The sequence below is a fragment of the Colius striatus genome, chromosome 15 (genome assembly GCF_028858725.1).
Source record: "Colius striatus isolate bColStr4 chromosome 15, bColStr4.1.hap1, whole genome shotgun sequence".
Lineage (NCBI taxonomy): Eukaryota > Metazoa > Chordata > Aves > Coliiformes > Coliidae > Colius > Colius striatus.
The window spans coordinates 7,401,807-7,418,262 of NC_084773.1; the positions used below are offsets into that span (position 1 = coordinate 7,401,807).

A 16,456-nucleotide genomic window follows, 5' to 3' on the forward strand; every position below is an offset into this window, starting at 1 on the left:
TCAGGGGGCACAGGAGTGTGTCCACGTGTGTTTGGAAAGCCCCAGAGAAGGAGACTGCACACCCTGCCTGGACAGCCTGTGCCAGGGCTCCCTCACCTGAACAGTAAAGAAGTTTTTTGTTGTGTTTAAGTGGAACTTTTGTGTTCCAGCTTGTGTCCATTACCCCTTGTCCTGGCACTGGACATAACAGAAAAATGTGTTGCCTAAATGAGGCTTGTAAGAAATGCAGAGGGGGGCTTTTTACCAGGGTCTGTAGTGACAGGACAAAGGGCAGTGGTTTTCAATAGAAAGGGTGTACGTTTAGACTGGATGTGAGGAAGAAATGTGATGAGGGTGGTGAGACACGGGACCAGGTCGCCCATGTGTGGCTGCCCCATCCGTGGAAGCGTTCCAGGTCAGGTCGGGCGGGGCTTTGAGCAGCCTGGCCCGGGGCAAGGCGCCCTGGCCGTGGCGGTGATGGACTGCTGACGTCTGCAGCCCCGTTCCCCGGCATGCCGCCCGCCCCGCACTACAACTCCCGGCGTGCCCCGCGCCGCCTCCGCGCATGCGCACGGCCTGGAAGCTTCCAGGCGGCGGGCGCGGCGCCTGCTGGGTAGAAGACGGGCAGTCCCCTCAGCGCCATTTTGTGGCGAGGGAGCGAGGGGCTGCGTGCGTTCGTTCGGCGCCCCGGCGTGGCGGTGGGTGCTGCGCTGTGTGCTTGCGGATCGAGGACGGCGTCATGGGCTCGGATAAGCGGTGAGCGTGGGTAGGAGGCTAGGGGAGGGACGGGGAGGGGGCGGGCGGCCACGCGGGGAGGGCGATGGCGAGGGGTCGCCATGGTGGGGGTCGCCGCGGGCTTTTCTCCGTCTGAGCTCGGCCCCGTGTTGTGCCCCGCAGTGTGAGCAGGACGGAGCGGAGCGGCCGCTACGGCTCCATTGTGGAGAGGGAGGACCGCGATGAGCGGGAGTCGCGGAGCCGGCGCAGGGATGACTACAAGCGCTCCAGCGAGGAGCGGCGCGGTGACCGCTACGATGACTACCGCGACTACGACAGCCGCGACTATGACAGCCGAGACTACGACAGCCGCGACAGCCGGGACTGCCGCGACTACGACAGCCGCGACTACGACAGCCGCGATAGCCGGGACTGCCGAGACTACGACAGCCGCGATAGCCGGGACTGCCGGGACTACGACAGCCGCGATTGCCGGGACTACGACAGCCGCGACAGCCGAGACTACGATTGCCGGGACTACGACAGCCGGGACTGCCGCGACTACGACAGTCGCGACAGCCGAGACTACGACAGCCGAGACTATGACAGAGACTACGATAGCCGCGATTACGATAGCCCGGAGGTGAGCGGGGCGAGCCGGGCCGGGGTGGGCGCGGTGGGCTCCCTGCCGAGCCGAGGGCTCGCTGCCAGCTCTCCCGGGGCCGGGAACCCGGGGCTGTGGCCGGGAGGAGGCGAGCGGCGGGAGGCTGAGCTCGGCGTTGTGCCCGAGCCCCCGAGGAACGGGCGTTGCGGGGCGTTGGGCTGCGCGGTTAACTGCGGGCTCTGCCTCCCCAGCGGGAGCGAGAGCGCAGGAACAGCGACAAGTCAGAAGATGGCTACCACTCCGATGGCGACTACGGGGAGCACGACTACAGGAACGACATTAACGATGAGAAAGAAAGCAAAACCATCATGTTACGGGGCCTTCCCATCACGGTTACAGAGAACGATGTGAGTAGGCAGAGAGCTGGGCTCCGCTTTCCTTGCGCCCCCGGGAGTTCAGCCCCGGGTCTGTGCCGTAGTGGCTGCTGCCATTTTGTTGAGAGCTGCATCATGGTGGCCCCGTCGCAGCGTTGCTGGTCGAGCTGCCATTTTGAATCCTGAAAGGATTGAAACTGCCACTGTTAAGTAACAGAGGTCAGTTGAATGTTAACCGTTTCCTTTCAGCAAGAACGATCTGTTTTCATGCCTGTTGGGGTGCTTTCCCTAAGAGCTGTTTTTAATCCACCTTCTCTTTTCTGCCTTTTGGTATAGGAGGGAAGAAGCAGGGTTTTTTTTTCCTTCTCCCCACCCCCGGGGGAGGGGAGAGGGAGGCAGAGAGGAGGTACTTGAATTTTTGCAGGTCTTTATTGAGGCCTTAAGTTCTGCCTGGTGGGGTTACACCCAGACACAAGGCACAGAGCTGCTGTGTGTGGGTACAGCTGGGGAAGTCATAAAATGGCTGCTGTGGAGCCGACGGAGTGGGCACAGAGGAGCTTGGTACATACCTATCAGACATCTTTAATAACAATAGGTTCAAGTGGACCAGCTTTGAGCTTCTTTTTATTACTTTAAAACTTTAGCTTTTCCTTGCTGGATTATTTTGATCACCAACATAAAACCCCACAACTGTCATTTGAGGGGGAGCCCTGTAAAAGCTGAGCTCTTCCTGTTTGAAAACAAAACAGACCCCGCTTTGGCCTCTGAGGATAGTTTCAGTTATTTCTGCAATGGAATTCTTATTTGCCTTCCCTCTAATATTCAGTGTCATTATAGTCATGGTATGCTGGTCTAATATATTCCTAAGTGCTTGATAAAGTGTAGTCATCCAAATGAGACAGCCCAGTCAGATATTACACAGAGCATTTCAGAACAGATTTGCTTCTGAGATACTAATATTGTAGCTCACAATTGTGTAAATGACAGTAGCATAATTTGTGGGGTAGGCGATGCATCTTAGATCTGGTTTTTTTCTCAGCATTGCTAATCTTCTGAACATGACTTGGACACTTCAGGTTGTGTACATAACTTTCAGCTTTTTCTTACTTACTTTTCCATGAAAAAAAGCTGCTTGCACTGAACATGTCAGTTCCAGGCAGCGAGTGGGCAGGTTAGATTAGTTTTGAGTCTGCTGAGCAGCCCTTTTGTATGTAATGATTGAATTCTGTGAGAGCTGCTGAGAAACCTCTTTTTTGTTCTCTGCTCTGACTTTTGGAGCTTTTTTTTCCCCTCCATCCCTGTCCACAGTAATTTACATAGCCTGGGCCTCATCTTAAGCAGCTTTGTTGTGGCTGAAGACCTGGTGACTTTTAGCTTTGTCTTTGATAAATCTACTTTATCTCTTGAAAAGCATAAGGGGAACTGTTGAGAATGAGAACTGCAACGTGAGGCTTAAGAACACACACGTCATGGGGCTTCCCAGTGTAGTATTCTTTGCCAGGAGCCGGAGATGTTTAGATAGGTAGGGAGAGAGATGCTACAGTGTTCTTTATAAAAAGCAAGGACAGTATTGGTCAAACCTTGCCCAAACAGCCTTGGAACACAAACCCATAGGGGATCAAGTTCTGAAGTGAAGCTGGTTTAGCATAGCAGAGGACTGTGTGGGTTCTCTAGTGCTCATCACTCTCCTGTGAGGTTCTCTGTAAGGATTTTCTTTTTCTCTTGAGAGTGCTGGGGATGTGATGTTTCTGTGTACCTCTCACATGTACCCTAAGGTAGGTTACTGCTGTGACTGGTCCTGGCTGTCTGCCCAGATGTGCAAATTTAACTCTCGCTAAAATCTCATGCAGATTCGGGAGCTCATTGAGTCCTTCGAAGGTCCTCAGCCTGCAGACGTGAGGCTGATGAAACGAAAGACAGGTGAGAGCTCTTAATCCAGTTTTTGACATCACCTTCCTCTTCCCCAGCCCAAAAGAGTATCCAGAATTGTCCCCAAACTGCAAGCACATGCCATAAAAAAACAAACCAAAACAAAAAGAGGTTTGCCATGGCTAAGGAATGTGGCTTTTTGGAAGACTTTTAGATAGCTGTTCCACATGTTAAAAGAAGTCTGTCTACAGGGGGTTTTGTTAACAGGTATTGGTAAGTAATAATAGTGTAAACCCTTTTAATAGCGTGTAGTCTGTTGCATGGTTACCCTTAAACGTGGATTCCAGTGGAGTGAAATGTAGCCAGTTCAGGGAGCTTGGTTCCTTGCCATGGCAAAATAACGAGCAGATCCCAGCAGTTGACGTCGCATTTGTAAAGCTGCTTTGTCATGAAGTAATGAAGCAGTTGGAGAGAGATTCACCTGTTTTAAAGGAACTGACTAACACAAGTATCCCGTCTATATCTGAATGCTGTCTCTAGGTGTAAGCCGTGGTTTCGCCTTCGTGGAGTTTTATCACTTTCAAGATGCTACCAGCTGGATGGAAGCCAATCAGGTTGCTTCACTCACCAAGTCTAGATATTCCTGAAAATGGAACAAGTCTGTACAGTTTTAAAAACAAAAAAAAAAAGGAAAAAGAGGTGGAAGGAGTGGTTTGTTCCATAACAGTGATTTAAAAGAATAAAAAGCTTTGTATGTATTAAAATAACAACAAGACAAAGTGTTGGGTAGAACTGGAGGAGAAAACTGGCTCTTCTAAGCACTCCCTGGTAAAAGGTGCCACTCTTAAATGACTTGGTTTGGATTTAGTTGGCTCGTGAAGCTTTAGCAAGTAATCCTTAGAAAATGCTAACTTATTTCCACGTGGCATTTCCTCCTCTGTTGCCAGAGAGAGCACTAGATCTCTGCATCACAGTGGCATTAACCGTGGAAGAGAAGAGTTGGTTCATGGCAACTGTGTGTTCCCCCAGTTAACGAGGGGTAACTGGCTCTTCTGGAGCAAAAGAATGTTTATTCCAGCTAAATTTGGTAGAGAGCGAGTTCTGGCATATGTTACGCTCTGTACTTTGGCTTTTTTGGAGTGTGGCTTGATGAGGAGCCAGAATGCAGCGACTCCTGTAGTTGCTTTTCCTGCTGCGCCACAAACAGTTCCACTTGCTCCTTTTTGAATAGTCATCATCTGGTTTAACAACAGAGCTTACAAATACTCTCAAAGGGAGCAAAGTGTATCAAGCTGGCTTGTTTCTGTACAAGTGAGTGAGAAGGTGCCTGGGCAGGATGAGGAGTGCTGTTCCACTTGGTTGGCTCAGGCCTAAGGACCTGGCACCGTGGCGGGGTTCAGGGTCAGTTCCAGCAGATGGAGCTTGTCGTGTGCCTCACGCTGGAGTGGGGTTTCACATGCCCCATGCCATGAGTGATATCCCCAGCCAGAGAGCAGCGTTCAGATTCTGTGTCCCTGATGTGCTGCTCAGTAGGGTTGGTGGACGCAGCAGAAAGATTTGTACCTATTTGAGCCTATTTTCAGAAGCGAGATAGTTTTAATATATACAAAGCTATACTGATGCATAATTTATTGAGCATATTCAAATTCACTCCAGTAACCAGCCACCCTAGTAGTAGGGAAAACATAAAATATCCCCAGCAGCCCAGTTGCTGACTGTTAGATGAAAAGACTGATGTATTGCAACTATGCCAGCAGCTTTGTTTCTGTGTGCATATCCAGTGAATGCTGGGCCCTCCAACCCTCCCTCCTGCCGGTAGGAGAAATGGCTTTGCCCTATTTAGTTGTGCAGAATGTGAGAGCCTTATTCATGCCACATGCTAGATCCGTGTCAGACCCTGTTACCAGAAAAGCCACCAGTCCTGGCACTGCTGTGGTACCTCTGCAGTAAGCCAGCCTGCTCTAAAAATAATGCTTCTATCCAAATGTCAGGGGTTTGGCCTCTAATCAGGTGCTTCCTCAGATGTGCTTCCACCTGTTTGACTAAAGTATGTTGATGGCCATATTTTGAAAGGGCATTCTGCATACCCACACTTGGCAAAGTGTGAGGCTGAGAGTCAAGGCTTCTTAAACAGGTGTAAACTCCTAACTCCTCTGAAGTCAGAGTGAGAGGACGTGCTGAAAGCATGATGGAACTTTTCCTACCACCGGAGAAGCTTCACTCGCAGTCTAGTTACTGGTTTTTTGGAGAGCTCCTGCCTGAATGAAGAACACAAACCTCTCGTGCAGGCTTCCAATTGAACTGATGCATTAGTCAAAGGAAACCACTCTGAGTTACATTTCGGTTGATGGCACTTGTAATCCAGCCTCTGAGAAGTCTAAGGAGGGTCCCTTTGGGAGGAAATTACTGTATTTTCAGAGGGACACTTCTGAAGAAAGTGCTTGGAAAAGTAATCCAAATGTGGTTGTTAAAGGTCTGGGGTATTTGGAGTAGGGGAAGAAGTGAAGCAGTTACCTAAGGACATGTTTAAAGTCGCTCAGTGCTATACCAGATGTGAATAGAAATGTGGGGGCAAAGAGACTCCTGTGTCAATCCTGAAGGCAGCAGGTTAGGACTTTGTCTCCTTGGAGACACTCCTGGTTCCATGTCAGCGTTTAGTGTTTGGCAGCTTTTTCAACACTCCCTGATTCCGTTGATCTTTGCTCCACATCCCATTCTCTTACTGCCCTCGTCCTCCTCTCTGCAGGATTGGATGGGCAGGGTGTAGGTGGCGGTGGTTGTCCTCCACATCCTCCCCATATGTTGTCCATTTAATTCAGGAGCACTGATTCCTCCGAAGGGTGCTCTGCCATGGGAAAATGCACATGTGTGCCTCGATACAGGAATGACTGAAACCACTTTTTTTACAGAAAAAGCTGGTGATTCAAGGGAAGCAGATTGCCATGCACTACAGCAACCCCAGGCCTAAATTCGAGGACTGGCTCTGCAACAAGGTACGGTGCATGTTTTTGTTGGAGGGGATTTGTCTTTGCCTCAGTGGTTTAAACAAGGTGATGCATGACTCAGACACACTCCGGCTGCTGGTCCGTGTGGCATCATGGGAAGAGCAAGAGGCAGGAAATAAAAGGTTTTGCAGCTCTGGTGGCAGAGGCGTTGCCCTGCGAGACACAGTGACCTGTATTACGATATGAAGCTGTTAGGTGATGGCTAACAATGTTGAGTTGCTGCTGCTCTGCTGCGTACCCCTGCGAACCCTGTCTTGGACACTCCCTCCCTAGAAGAGGAAGTTGGTGAAGACCAGGCTGTTCTGTCAGGCTTTAACTATTCTTTTTCCCCATAAAGATACCTTGTTTTCCAGCCCATGCTGTACCTCAGCATTGTGCTTTTTGAAGTACTTGCTATGCCTGGGATTTTAGGTTGAAAACCACATAGTGCACATAACTGATTCAGGAGGACTGGGGAAGAGCTGGCTGGATGTTCTCCAGAGCAGCTGTCGCATGCACAAGGGCGGCTTCAGCTGCCCTCAGTGACTCTGGTGGGTTTGGCATCGTTCTTTGACTTGTTGTGAACGTCCAGTTTTCATTGTTGTACAGCAGGTGCCAGTGTTGTTACAAAATCACCCGAGTTCTTACCAGGCTTCTCTTGTTCATTGCAGTGCTGCCTTTACAACTTCAGAAGGAGGCTAAAATGCTTCCGCTGTGGAGCAGACAAATTCGGTACGTGACGTGGACCTGTGGCTGAGCTTGGTTTGGTGGGAAACTTTCTGCCCTGTGTAGGAAAGAGCTCACCGTAGGCCCTTGTGAGTCTGAATGAATGAGCCTTATCATGACTAAAATACTTTCTTCTTCCTCTGAAGATTCAGAACAGGAGGTACCACCTGGAGCAGCAGAAACCGTTCAGTCTGTGGATTATTACTGTGACAGTAAGTTCTCTTTGACTTGTATGACATTAAAGTTCACACGAGTACTAAAATCCTTCCCTGTACCTCAAACTGCCCTCTGAAGAACTTGAATTACTCCAGAGAGCATTAAGTGCACAGCTGGTGTTCTCCTTCCTCTCCTCAGCCATCATTCTCCGCAACATTGCCCCTCACACGGTGGTGGAATCCATCATGACTGCCTTGTCTCCATATGCATCTCTGGCAGTCAACAACATTCGGCTTATCAAAGACAAGCAGACTCAGCAGAACAGAGGCTTTGCGTTCGTGCAGCTGTCTTCTGCCATGGTGAGGGCCTTACTGATGTGTTTCTGCAGCTGAATGTTTCAGAGCCTTTCATCATCAGCTGCAGTTCAAAGGAAGGGGGTGGAATGTTGTGAGCACTTTAGAAGGCTGTTTTTGTAGCAGAGTGCTGTTGTGGATTGAAGGCTAGCTTCACACTTGGACCACCAAAATTATGGTCTAGAGTCATACTTAGATTACAGAAAACAAGGCTTGGGCCATGTAACGTGGGAGAACGTACACAAGAGTTGGACTCCTTCCACCTTGAGAAGGGGGAGGAGGGGAATCTTGCTGCTCTCAGCAGCATCCAGTGGGAGGGTGTAGGGACAGCAGAGACATCACTCTTCTCAATAGTACATGAAGATGGGAATGTGGGCAACAGCCGTAAATTGAAACATGGGAAGTTGCAGTGAGGCACAAGGAAAACCTCTTAACTGTGAGGGAGGGCAAACATTGGCACAGGGCCCCTGACAGGGTGTAGTATCTTCTGTTTCTGCATAAACCAAACAGCAGTGTGATCTGTTTGGATCTGCTTTAGGCAGAAGGGAACAGTTCTCTACTAGATGAAAATAGGTGCCTTGTCTCAGTCTCTGCAGACGTCTCTTTTGGAGTTACTTGGGGCAAATGTCTGCTGTAGAAAGCCAAGATTTTAGGATAGATTTGATACTCGGTGACCCAGGAAAACCTGTGCCATTTGGGGTGTGATTGATCCCATTGAGTTCTCAGTGTGTATAGTGTGGGGAGATGGAGGTAATCGCACAGCTTTAGCTGCTCTGACTGTTGTATGTGAAAAGCTGGAGCCTTGGGAACTTAAGGATCCTCCTCAGTAACCTGCCTGTCATAATGAGGACTGTTTCCTCTTGCAGGATGCTTCTCAGCTGCTGCAGATTTTACAGAGTCTTCAGCCACCATTGAAAATCGATGGCAAAACAATTGGTGTTGACTTTGCAAAAAGTGCCAGAAAGTGAGTTGCAGTAGCAGTTAATTACTTTTCCTTTTTCCTCTCCCATCTCTCTTGATATTTGAGGTTTATTGCTGTCACCCAGGCTTTCAAGTTTGCTGTCACTGCAAAGTTCCCCTTCCCTGACGTGTCCTGCTGTGTGCATCCTGCTCTTGGCTCTGTGTGAGGAGGGCAGCCTTTCCTACCACCCCTACTTCCTCTCTTATGAAGATAACATTTTAACTGCTTGTGTACACAACACACTTACTTCCTTGGAGATCTGGTGACTTGTTACTGATGGTACAGCAATGAACTTCAAGTTCTTTTGCTTGCCAGGCAATGCTGTGGTTCATTCATTACAATCAAAATGTAACTGCCAAGAACTGCATGTCTGAGGGCACTCTACCTACTTCCATGCACAGGGGGAGACACTCCAGAAAGCAGCAGTGCTGACTCACATGGGTGGTATTTGTGCTTTCAGAGACTTGCTGCTCCCAGATGGTAACAGAGTCAGCGCCTTCTCTGTGGCAAGTACAGCCATTGCTGCAGCTCAGTGGTCCTCCACTCAGGTAGGATTTGGAGACGTGCTCATAGTCCTGCTTTCCTGTTAATAAAACACAGAGCATCTGATTCCACTGCTGGCCACTTGCTTGGATGAGCTGAGCAAAGCTGCTCTGACAGGCTGGGGCCTAAGCAGTGTTGAAGTTCTTAAATGCAGTAACTTACCTGTGCCTGACAATACTTGCTCAAATTTCAGCCACAGACTGGAGAAGGCAGCACCCTTGACTACAACTACCTCCAATCTGGACAGGATGGGTACTCACAGTATGCTCAGGTTGGTAGTGCCAGTTGTGCTCTCACCAGGGTGTGTTGTAAATCTGGGCATCTGCTCATGTTGCATCATGATTCGTTTCCCTTTGCAGTACTCCCAGGATTATCAGCAGTACTACCAAAATCAGGGAGGAGTGTTGGACACTGACACAGCTACCATATCAGGTAGTGCTTCTGGCGTGGGGGAAGGTGCTGGTTGTAAGGATGATTTTGAAGCAGTGGTGGTTTACCTTGGCCTTTCTGTTCTTTTACTGTGTAAAGGGAGACTTGGCTGATTCTGCTCTAGTGTCTTGAGTGTTTGTTCATAGAGAACCATAACAGATTTGTAAAGTGGACTCTTCAGTCTGTGATACAAGAGAGCAGCCTCTTCCTATTGACAAAAAGCCTTGAACTCATAAGCAGCTCTAGAGAAGTCCTCATCCCTGACAGCTGTCAGAGGCCAGGACTCACTGGCTTGGGGAGCAGAATATTTCCTCCCGAAAAGGAAACTGTTCCTTGTCAGAGTAGAAAATACCCACTGTGTATCTGTCTCCTTTTGAACGTTTATGGCCTTGTTTGGCTGCTGGTGCTGGAATTAAGAGCTGAAATTGTAAACAAAGTAATTTTAGCCCAGGGATGAAGGGCTGTTTTACAAATTGCTTGGCTCACCCATTCTTGCTCTCTGTTGGCAGGAGCTCCAGTCACCACCACCACAGCTGCGGTCGTGTCCCAGAGCCCTCAGTTATATAACCAACAGACCAACTCACCTGACTCGCCGGTAATTGCAGTGCTCATTACTCCTTGCTTTCAGCCCCAGGGTTGTGGGGGATATTTGACTTAGCTGTGGCCTTTGCTCCTTAAAGTGGGTGGCAGAGCAATGCTGTTGAATGGCCGAGGGTTAGTCACGGTCATCTGTCCTTTCTTTCCTCTTGATAGTTGTGTTCCTGGTTGAGGGTGGGTGCCGAGTGTCCTGTAGCTTTTGTGTGCAGGGCGTGGGCTGCTGCTGCCCTTGTTTTCTTGCACCTGGGTGGCAGATGGCGGTTCTCATTGCTGTTCCTGGTTTGGGGATGTGTTTCAGACTCAGTCAGCGCCAGCCAGCACGAGCAGCCAGGCGCCAGCAGCCGCCCCAACCGGCGTGGTCCCCGGCAACAAGTACGGTAAGCGGGCGGGAGCTGCTCCTGGGGACGGGAGTCTGTGGCTGTGTGGCAAGAGAGAGACCTGGCTTTGGCCGAGTGCTCCATCACCATGTGTCAGGGCTGAAGCTGTCCCTGGAGAGTGTGTTCTGCACGGGTGCTTAAGAGCCCTTTACCGACGCGTCTGCTGTCGTGGCTGCTAATGCTCTCGGAGTTGTACCATGTCCCACACTTTAATTTTTTTACAGCTGTCCCTGACACTTCCACCTACCAATATGATGAATCTTCAGGATATTATTATGATCCTATAACAGGGCTCTACTATGATCCTAATTCCCAGGTAAACACAAGTTCTTCCCACCTGTATTAACTGTTAAGGTCCGTTAGTTCCCCATCGCTCGTCGTATGAGTGAAACCACGTTTCTGAGATGCACGAGATGCCAAATGTAGCAGATGATTCTCAGCAGTGTGCCTGGGGCTGGAACTTGAGTTCCCACTGGTGTAGCCCTTCAGTTACATCTCATTGCCTTAGTTTTCCTCACAGTTTGGCCCACGTAGGATGCGTACTTGTCACAGACACTGCGATTGAGCTATTTCATTACAGAGTGCCCAGCACTCTGGGCTCTGGTGGGTCATCTCTCAGGAGAGGCCAAAGGTTCTCTGTAATGCTGTTGGGCAGAGTGTTTGGGGACGGAGGCTTCAGCCACTTCTTGCCTTTTGACTCCTTTGTGGAGCCTGCAGAGCTTGTTTGGACTCTCCCAAGCGCCTTCCCGTGTGATGCTGTGGTGCGAGTCACATCGCTTGGCGGCCTCCTCGGATGCTTGGCTCCTGCCAGGTGTTTGACTCTCTGCCTCTCTTTTTCCCCTGGCAGTATTACTACAATGCCTTAACCCAGCAGTACCTTTACTGGGATGGCGAGAAGGAAACCTACATGCCTGCTGCAGAAGGTATCACGTACCAACAAACAGCTACCACTACCACCACCAAAGAAGTGAAGGAGAAAAAAGAGAAGCCTAAAAGTAAAACAGCTCAACAGGTAAAAGCCAAGTGGGTTGGGAGCTGGGCTGAAGTGTTCTGTGGAATAGGATAATAGTTCTCCTTTTCCATGACAAAGGAAATCCTTTGTTATTCGGTAGGGTGCTATTTGCAGGGATTGTAGAAGGCTGGAGAGAGGTGGAGTTGGCAAGACTTCAGTGCAGAAATAAGCTCTGCATAGGAGGGATGCATATGGAAGGGTGCCAGGACCAGTGGGAGTACAACTGAGCTGTCACTTAGAGGATTAGATTGATAAGAGGAGTTGGTACAGAAAAGCAGGCTGTAGTATCTCTGAACAGTGTACACAGGGAAACAGCTGCAGCACATCCAGTGTCCTGTGATTTAAAAAGAAAAGGTGGTGGGTTGATGTGTTCTGGAAACTGTATGTGAGATTGAACGTGTCACAGGAGATTGATGGCTCTGAGGGGAGCTGTCTGAGCAAAGCACTCCGTGTTTCAGATTGCTAAAGACATGGAGCGCTGGGCCAAGAGTTTGAACAAGCAGAAAGAGAACTTCAAGAACAGCTTCCAGCCCCTGAGCACCAGGGAGGAGGAGCGGAAGGAGTCAGCGGCTGCAGACGCGGGCTTTGCCCTCTTTGAGAAGAAGGTGAGGGTGGGTGGGTGAGTGCTGGCACCCAGCAGGGTGGGCATGGCAGCGAGCTCGGTGCTCACAGTGTTCTCTCCTCCAGGGAGCTCTGTCTGAGAGGCAGCAGATCTTGCCAGAGGTGTTGAAAAACGGGGACGATGAAAATCCGCTGAAGGTGAGGATGAGATACACAACAGGTGTTCCCAAAGGTTACTGCTATAGCACTTTAGAGAGATCTGCCAGGTACTTGCCTTCCAATCTGATTTTCCTGAGCATCATGTGCAGAAGACTGGTGGTTCCAGTGACTGAGATAGGCTGAGGAAAGCTGCCATTCCTTCTAGCCTCAGGAGCTCTATTGAGGTTTTGAGGCTTCCAGAAACACTGTTCTCATATTATTGTTTGGTGAGTGAGAACCACGTCTCGCTGCTGCTGTGTCACGTCAGGCTTCTGAGCTGCATTGCACCCTCAGTAAAGAAGCAGTGATCCCCTTCCTGTGCAGTGCACACATGGACAGCCTCTGTGTTCCCCTTCTGGGCTCTCTGAGCTGTGGTGACACTGTTGCGCTGCCCTGTTGTAGGAGCTTCCAGCAGCGCTTGTCTTAGAGTCGTGAGGCTCAGACTGAACCTCTTGCTTTTTGAAGCCCTTCTGAGAGTTGTGTGGGTCCTGCTGCATCCAGTCTCAGGCCCCCACTGTAAAGAAGAGTTGGGACTGGGTTCTGGCACAAAGTTGGTTGATTACAGCTCAGCCTGGAACCAAGGGATGCCCGGGTCATTACATCTTGACAGTCTAGGTTGCCTTCTGGTGATGACCCCATACAGTTGTGATACCTAAGTCTGGAGTCCTCTTGTTCCTTTCTGTGTCTCCAGCTTTTGTTCTCTCGTGTCTTTCTCATGCAGATGTAAAGCCCCTTACTTTACCTGCACTTGGGTGTGGTCAAGTGTTGCCAGTCTTACTGTTACCAGTCCTTAGTTGACTTCAGGCACTGTGATTACCTCACTCTTGTAGTTTAGCTCCAGACTACAGACTTAGATCAGTTTTCAGCTTTAGCAAGTCTCAACTGATCCTGATTTCCCACAATTGTAATGTTTTACAATGGAGTTACTCTGATTCCAACCATCCCCTTCACACTGTCCCTTCCTTCCCAGCGTGGCCTGGTGGCTGCTTACAGTGGTGACAGCGATAACGATGAGGACTTACTGGAGAGGATGGAAAATGAGGAGGAGAAGCTGACTGACTGGAAGAAGATGGCTTGTCTACTCTGCAGGAGGCAGTTCCCCAACAAAGACGCGCTGATTCGGCACCAGCAGCTCTCTGACTTGCACAAGGTAATTGTGCTGTGCTGTCAGGAACACGCTTGTGGCCGTCTGTGTATAACATGATGTGCTGCTGGTGACAAGACTCTTCCTCCTAAAGTACAAATAGCTGCAGGTGGATTGTTGCTCTCCCTGAAGTCAGCTCCATGGGTAAGAGGAGCTGTTGTGCATTTCATGTTGTTAATGTGACTCTCTTTGTGTTTCAGCAAAACATGGATATCTACAGGAGATCAAAGCTTTCAGAGCAGGAGCTTGAAGCCTTGGAGCTGCGTGAGAGAGAGGTCAGTGTTGAGAAGTGGGAAACCTGCCCTGGTGATCTGTTGAGCTCTCCTTACCCCGACACACCTTGGGAGAAGGTGTAAGCCAGACCCCCATGGGTTGAGGTTCAGAGCTGTTGTGTCCAGGGAGAGAAATGTCCTCAGGGAGGGTTAGTGCCAGCTCCAGCTCTGGGCTGCTGGACTGGACCAGAGCCCTTGTAGTGGCAGTTGGCAGCTGACCCAGCTGCTCTTGGACTGCTCCCACCATGGGACACGTTCTGCTGCATGCCACGGACTTGTTTGAGTTCTCCCTTCTGTGGTGAACTGCTTTCTACAGCAGCTGGCATTTAGCTCACACCCATGGCTCAAAGACCAACCAGGTTGTCCTTGAATGAAGTGCTTATCGTGGCTTCCTCACGCAGATGAAGTACAGAGACCGAGCAGCGGAGCGGCGGGAGAAGTACGGCATCCCGGAGCCGCCCGAGCCCAAGCGCAAGAAGGCCTACGACGCCGGCACAGTGTATGTACCCAGAGCCCCAGCCCGGGCTGCCAGTGCCACGGCCACCTGGGGCACCTGGGTCACTGCTGCCCTCTCCTGTCCCCGCAGGAACTACGAGCAGCCCACCAAAGACGGCCTCGACAACAGTAATATAGGCAACAAGATGCTGCAGGCCATGGGCTGGAGGGAAGGTTCAGGCTTGGGAAGGAAGTGCCAGGGCATCACTGCGCCCATTGAGGTGAGTGGAGATGGGTGCTTCCCTCCTGAGGTTCGGGGCTCTTTCGGTTCAACCCAGAAGCTGTCATTGCTGAGGATTTCCTGGGGAAGAAGCCGTGCCATCCACAGCAGAGCTGTGTCTGCTTTGGGATGCCAGAGCTGGGGCTGGAGGCAGGCAGAGCTGCATTTCCACAGCTCCTGAGGTGCTGCTGGGGCTTGCTGCCCTCCCTGCAGCCCTTGGCCTCCCACCCTGGGCTGTGCTGTCAGGAGCCAATTCTGTGAAGCTTCCTCCAGCCGCCGGCGCGGTGGAAGCAGGCCGGAGCCGGCGGGCTGTCTGTTTCTGGCTGCGGGGCGTCCCTGGAGGAGCCGGGAGCCCTGGCTGCAGAGCTGGAGCCCGTCCCTTGCCTTGCAGGCGCAGGTGCGGATGCGAGGGGCCGGCCTGGGAGCCAAGGGCAGCTCCTACGGTGTGTCCACGGCAGACTCGTACAAGGACGCGGTGCGCAAGGCCATGTTCGCCCGCTTCACCGAGATGGAGTAGGCCCCGGCGCGCCTCAGCACCATGGACTGTTACAGGCCCTGCCCGGGGCCTGCCCGCGCTCTGCTTGGGGGTTAGCAGCTGACCATTTCATTCCCTTGGCCTTTTTTCCCCCTCTCCCTCTCGGCATGTGACGCTTCCATGAGCAGATGTGTTGGACCTGCCCCGGTTCCATGCTGGAGAGCTGCTGGTTAGACCAAAGGGAATGCTGATGTCGTACCACCCTGTACATAGTGTAATGTACTTCGTGTGGGGAGCTGCTCCTGCCCTCTGCAGCGGGGGCAGGACCTGTCACCTGTGGTTTCACACCGTCCCTGCTCTCCTCTTGTTGTGTTGTCTGTCTGGGTTTGGGGTTTGGGTTGGTTTTGTTTTTTTGAGAAGTTTCCTGTACATTTTGTATGATACATCTTTGTATAGACTTTTTGAAGACTTTGAATCTAGTTGCCAGTTTGGCTCATTTCCAAAAGAAATACATCCAAAAAATGATCCTATTTCTGTTTCTCGGTGGCTGAATGAAGAATTAAGTTGCCAGTGCTGCTTTGTCCTTTCTGTGCTTCTGCTTATTCCTGCGTGAGGCTTCAGCCCAGAGCCTGTCTCTCCACACTGCACTTCCCTCCCCTGTGTCCTATTATCTCTCTGCCCTTCTCGTTACTGGTGTCACGGGCTGGAGGAGGCCCTCGTCTGTCCCCTCCTGCTTGAGCTCTGGGAGCAGATGCCCACCAGCAGAAAGGGCCCCTGCAGCTTGTGTGTCCTGCTCGGGAGCCTCTGGGGAGGTTGGGCTGCAGAGGAGACTCCAGGGGGTGCAGAGCCCGACCCAGGGCTTTCTCCTCCCTCTAGGGCTGGTCCCTGACCTTCCCCGGACACAACACACCCCCTTTTCTCTGAGGCGTTTGCTCTGGCTTGCTAGCTGTCCGTGTTTCTCCCCTGCCTGCGGTGTGGCTCGTGTCTGTGCCCTGAGGCCAGGATGGGATGAGCAGCGCGGCGCTCAGCGTTGCCCCCGCGCCGGGCTGCCGCAGCTGCCCCGGCCGCAGCACTCGCTCAGCCCCCTGCCCGCGGAGCCTCGGCTGTGGGGCTGTGCGGGCCGCCTGTGTCCATGGCCTGGCTGCTGTCCCGCCGGGCCGTGCCGCCAGGTGGCAGCCGGGGCCCGGCTCCCGCACACCGCGGCCCCGCATCCCCTGTCCGTGGGGCAGCTCCCGCAGCCTGGGGGGGAACAGGGGCGCGGGGCTGTGTCCCAGGAGGCAGTGTCACCTCCTCAGCTGTGCAGAGGAAGCCGGGACTGAGCACAGTGCGCCTGGCGCGGTTTGTCCCGGGCCGGGGTGGGAGCAGCGGGGCTGGCGCAGTGCGGCACGGGCCCCTGCGCCCGGCAACAGCCTC

The 16,456-nt window shown here is 51.7% G+C and overlaps 1 protein-coding gene across 1 annotated transcript; it reads left to right on the top strand.

Moving 5' to 3' along the window:
* The first annotated feature begins 593 nt into the window (after positions 1–593).
* RBM5 (RNA binding motif protein 5) lies at positions 594–15,573 on the top strand. The gene is made up of 24 exons (XM_062007927.1): positions 594–735; positions 877–1,336; positions 1,549–1,704; positions 3,522–3,591; positions 4,081–4,154; positions 6,450–6,533; positions 7,196–7,256; positions 7,397–7,462; positions 7,605–7,765; positions 8,626–8,723; positions 9,181–9,268; positions 9,457–9,534; positions 9,623–9,695; positions 10,202–10,287; positions 10,588–10,666; positions 10,891–10,982; positions 11,514–11,678; positions 12,137–12,283; positions 12,366–12,437; positions 13,408–13,587; positions 13,782–13,856; positions 14,255–14,352; positions 14,440–14,569; positions 14,960–15,573. The coding sequence occupies exons 1-24, from the start codon at positions 719–721 to the stop codon at positions 15,083–15,085; spliced, it is 2,736 nt and encodes a 911-aa protein (XP_061863911.1). The 5' UTR covers positions 594–718; the 3' UTR covers positions 15,086–15,573.
* Positions 15,574–16,456: the final 883 nt, after the last annotated feature.

What these genes read in the sequence shown, in the direction of transcription:
- RBM5 (XM_062007927.1), top strand. An exon ending in TGACACAGCTACCATATCAG is followed by an intron (nt 9,696 to 10,201) that starts GTAGTGCTTCTG and finishes CTCTGTTGGCAG; the next exon opens with GAGCTCCAGTCACCACCACC. An exon ending in GGTCCCCGGCAACAAGTACG is followed by an intron (nt 10,667 to 10,890) that starts GTAAGCGGGCGG and finishes ATTTTTTTACAG; the next exon opens with CTGTCCCTGACACTTCCACC.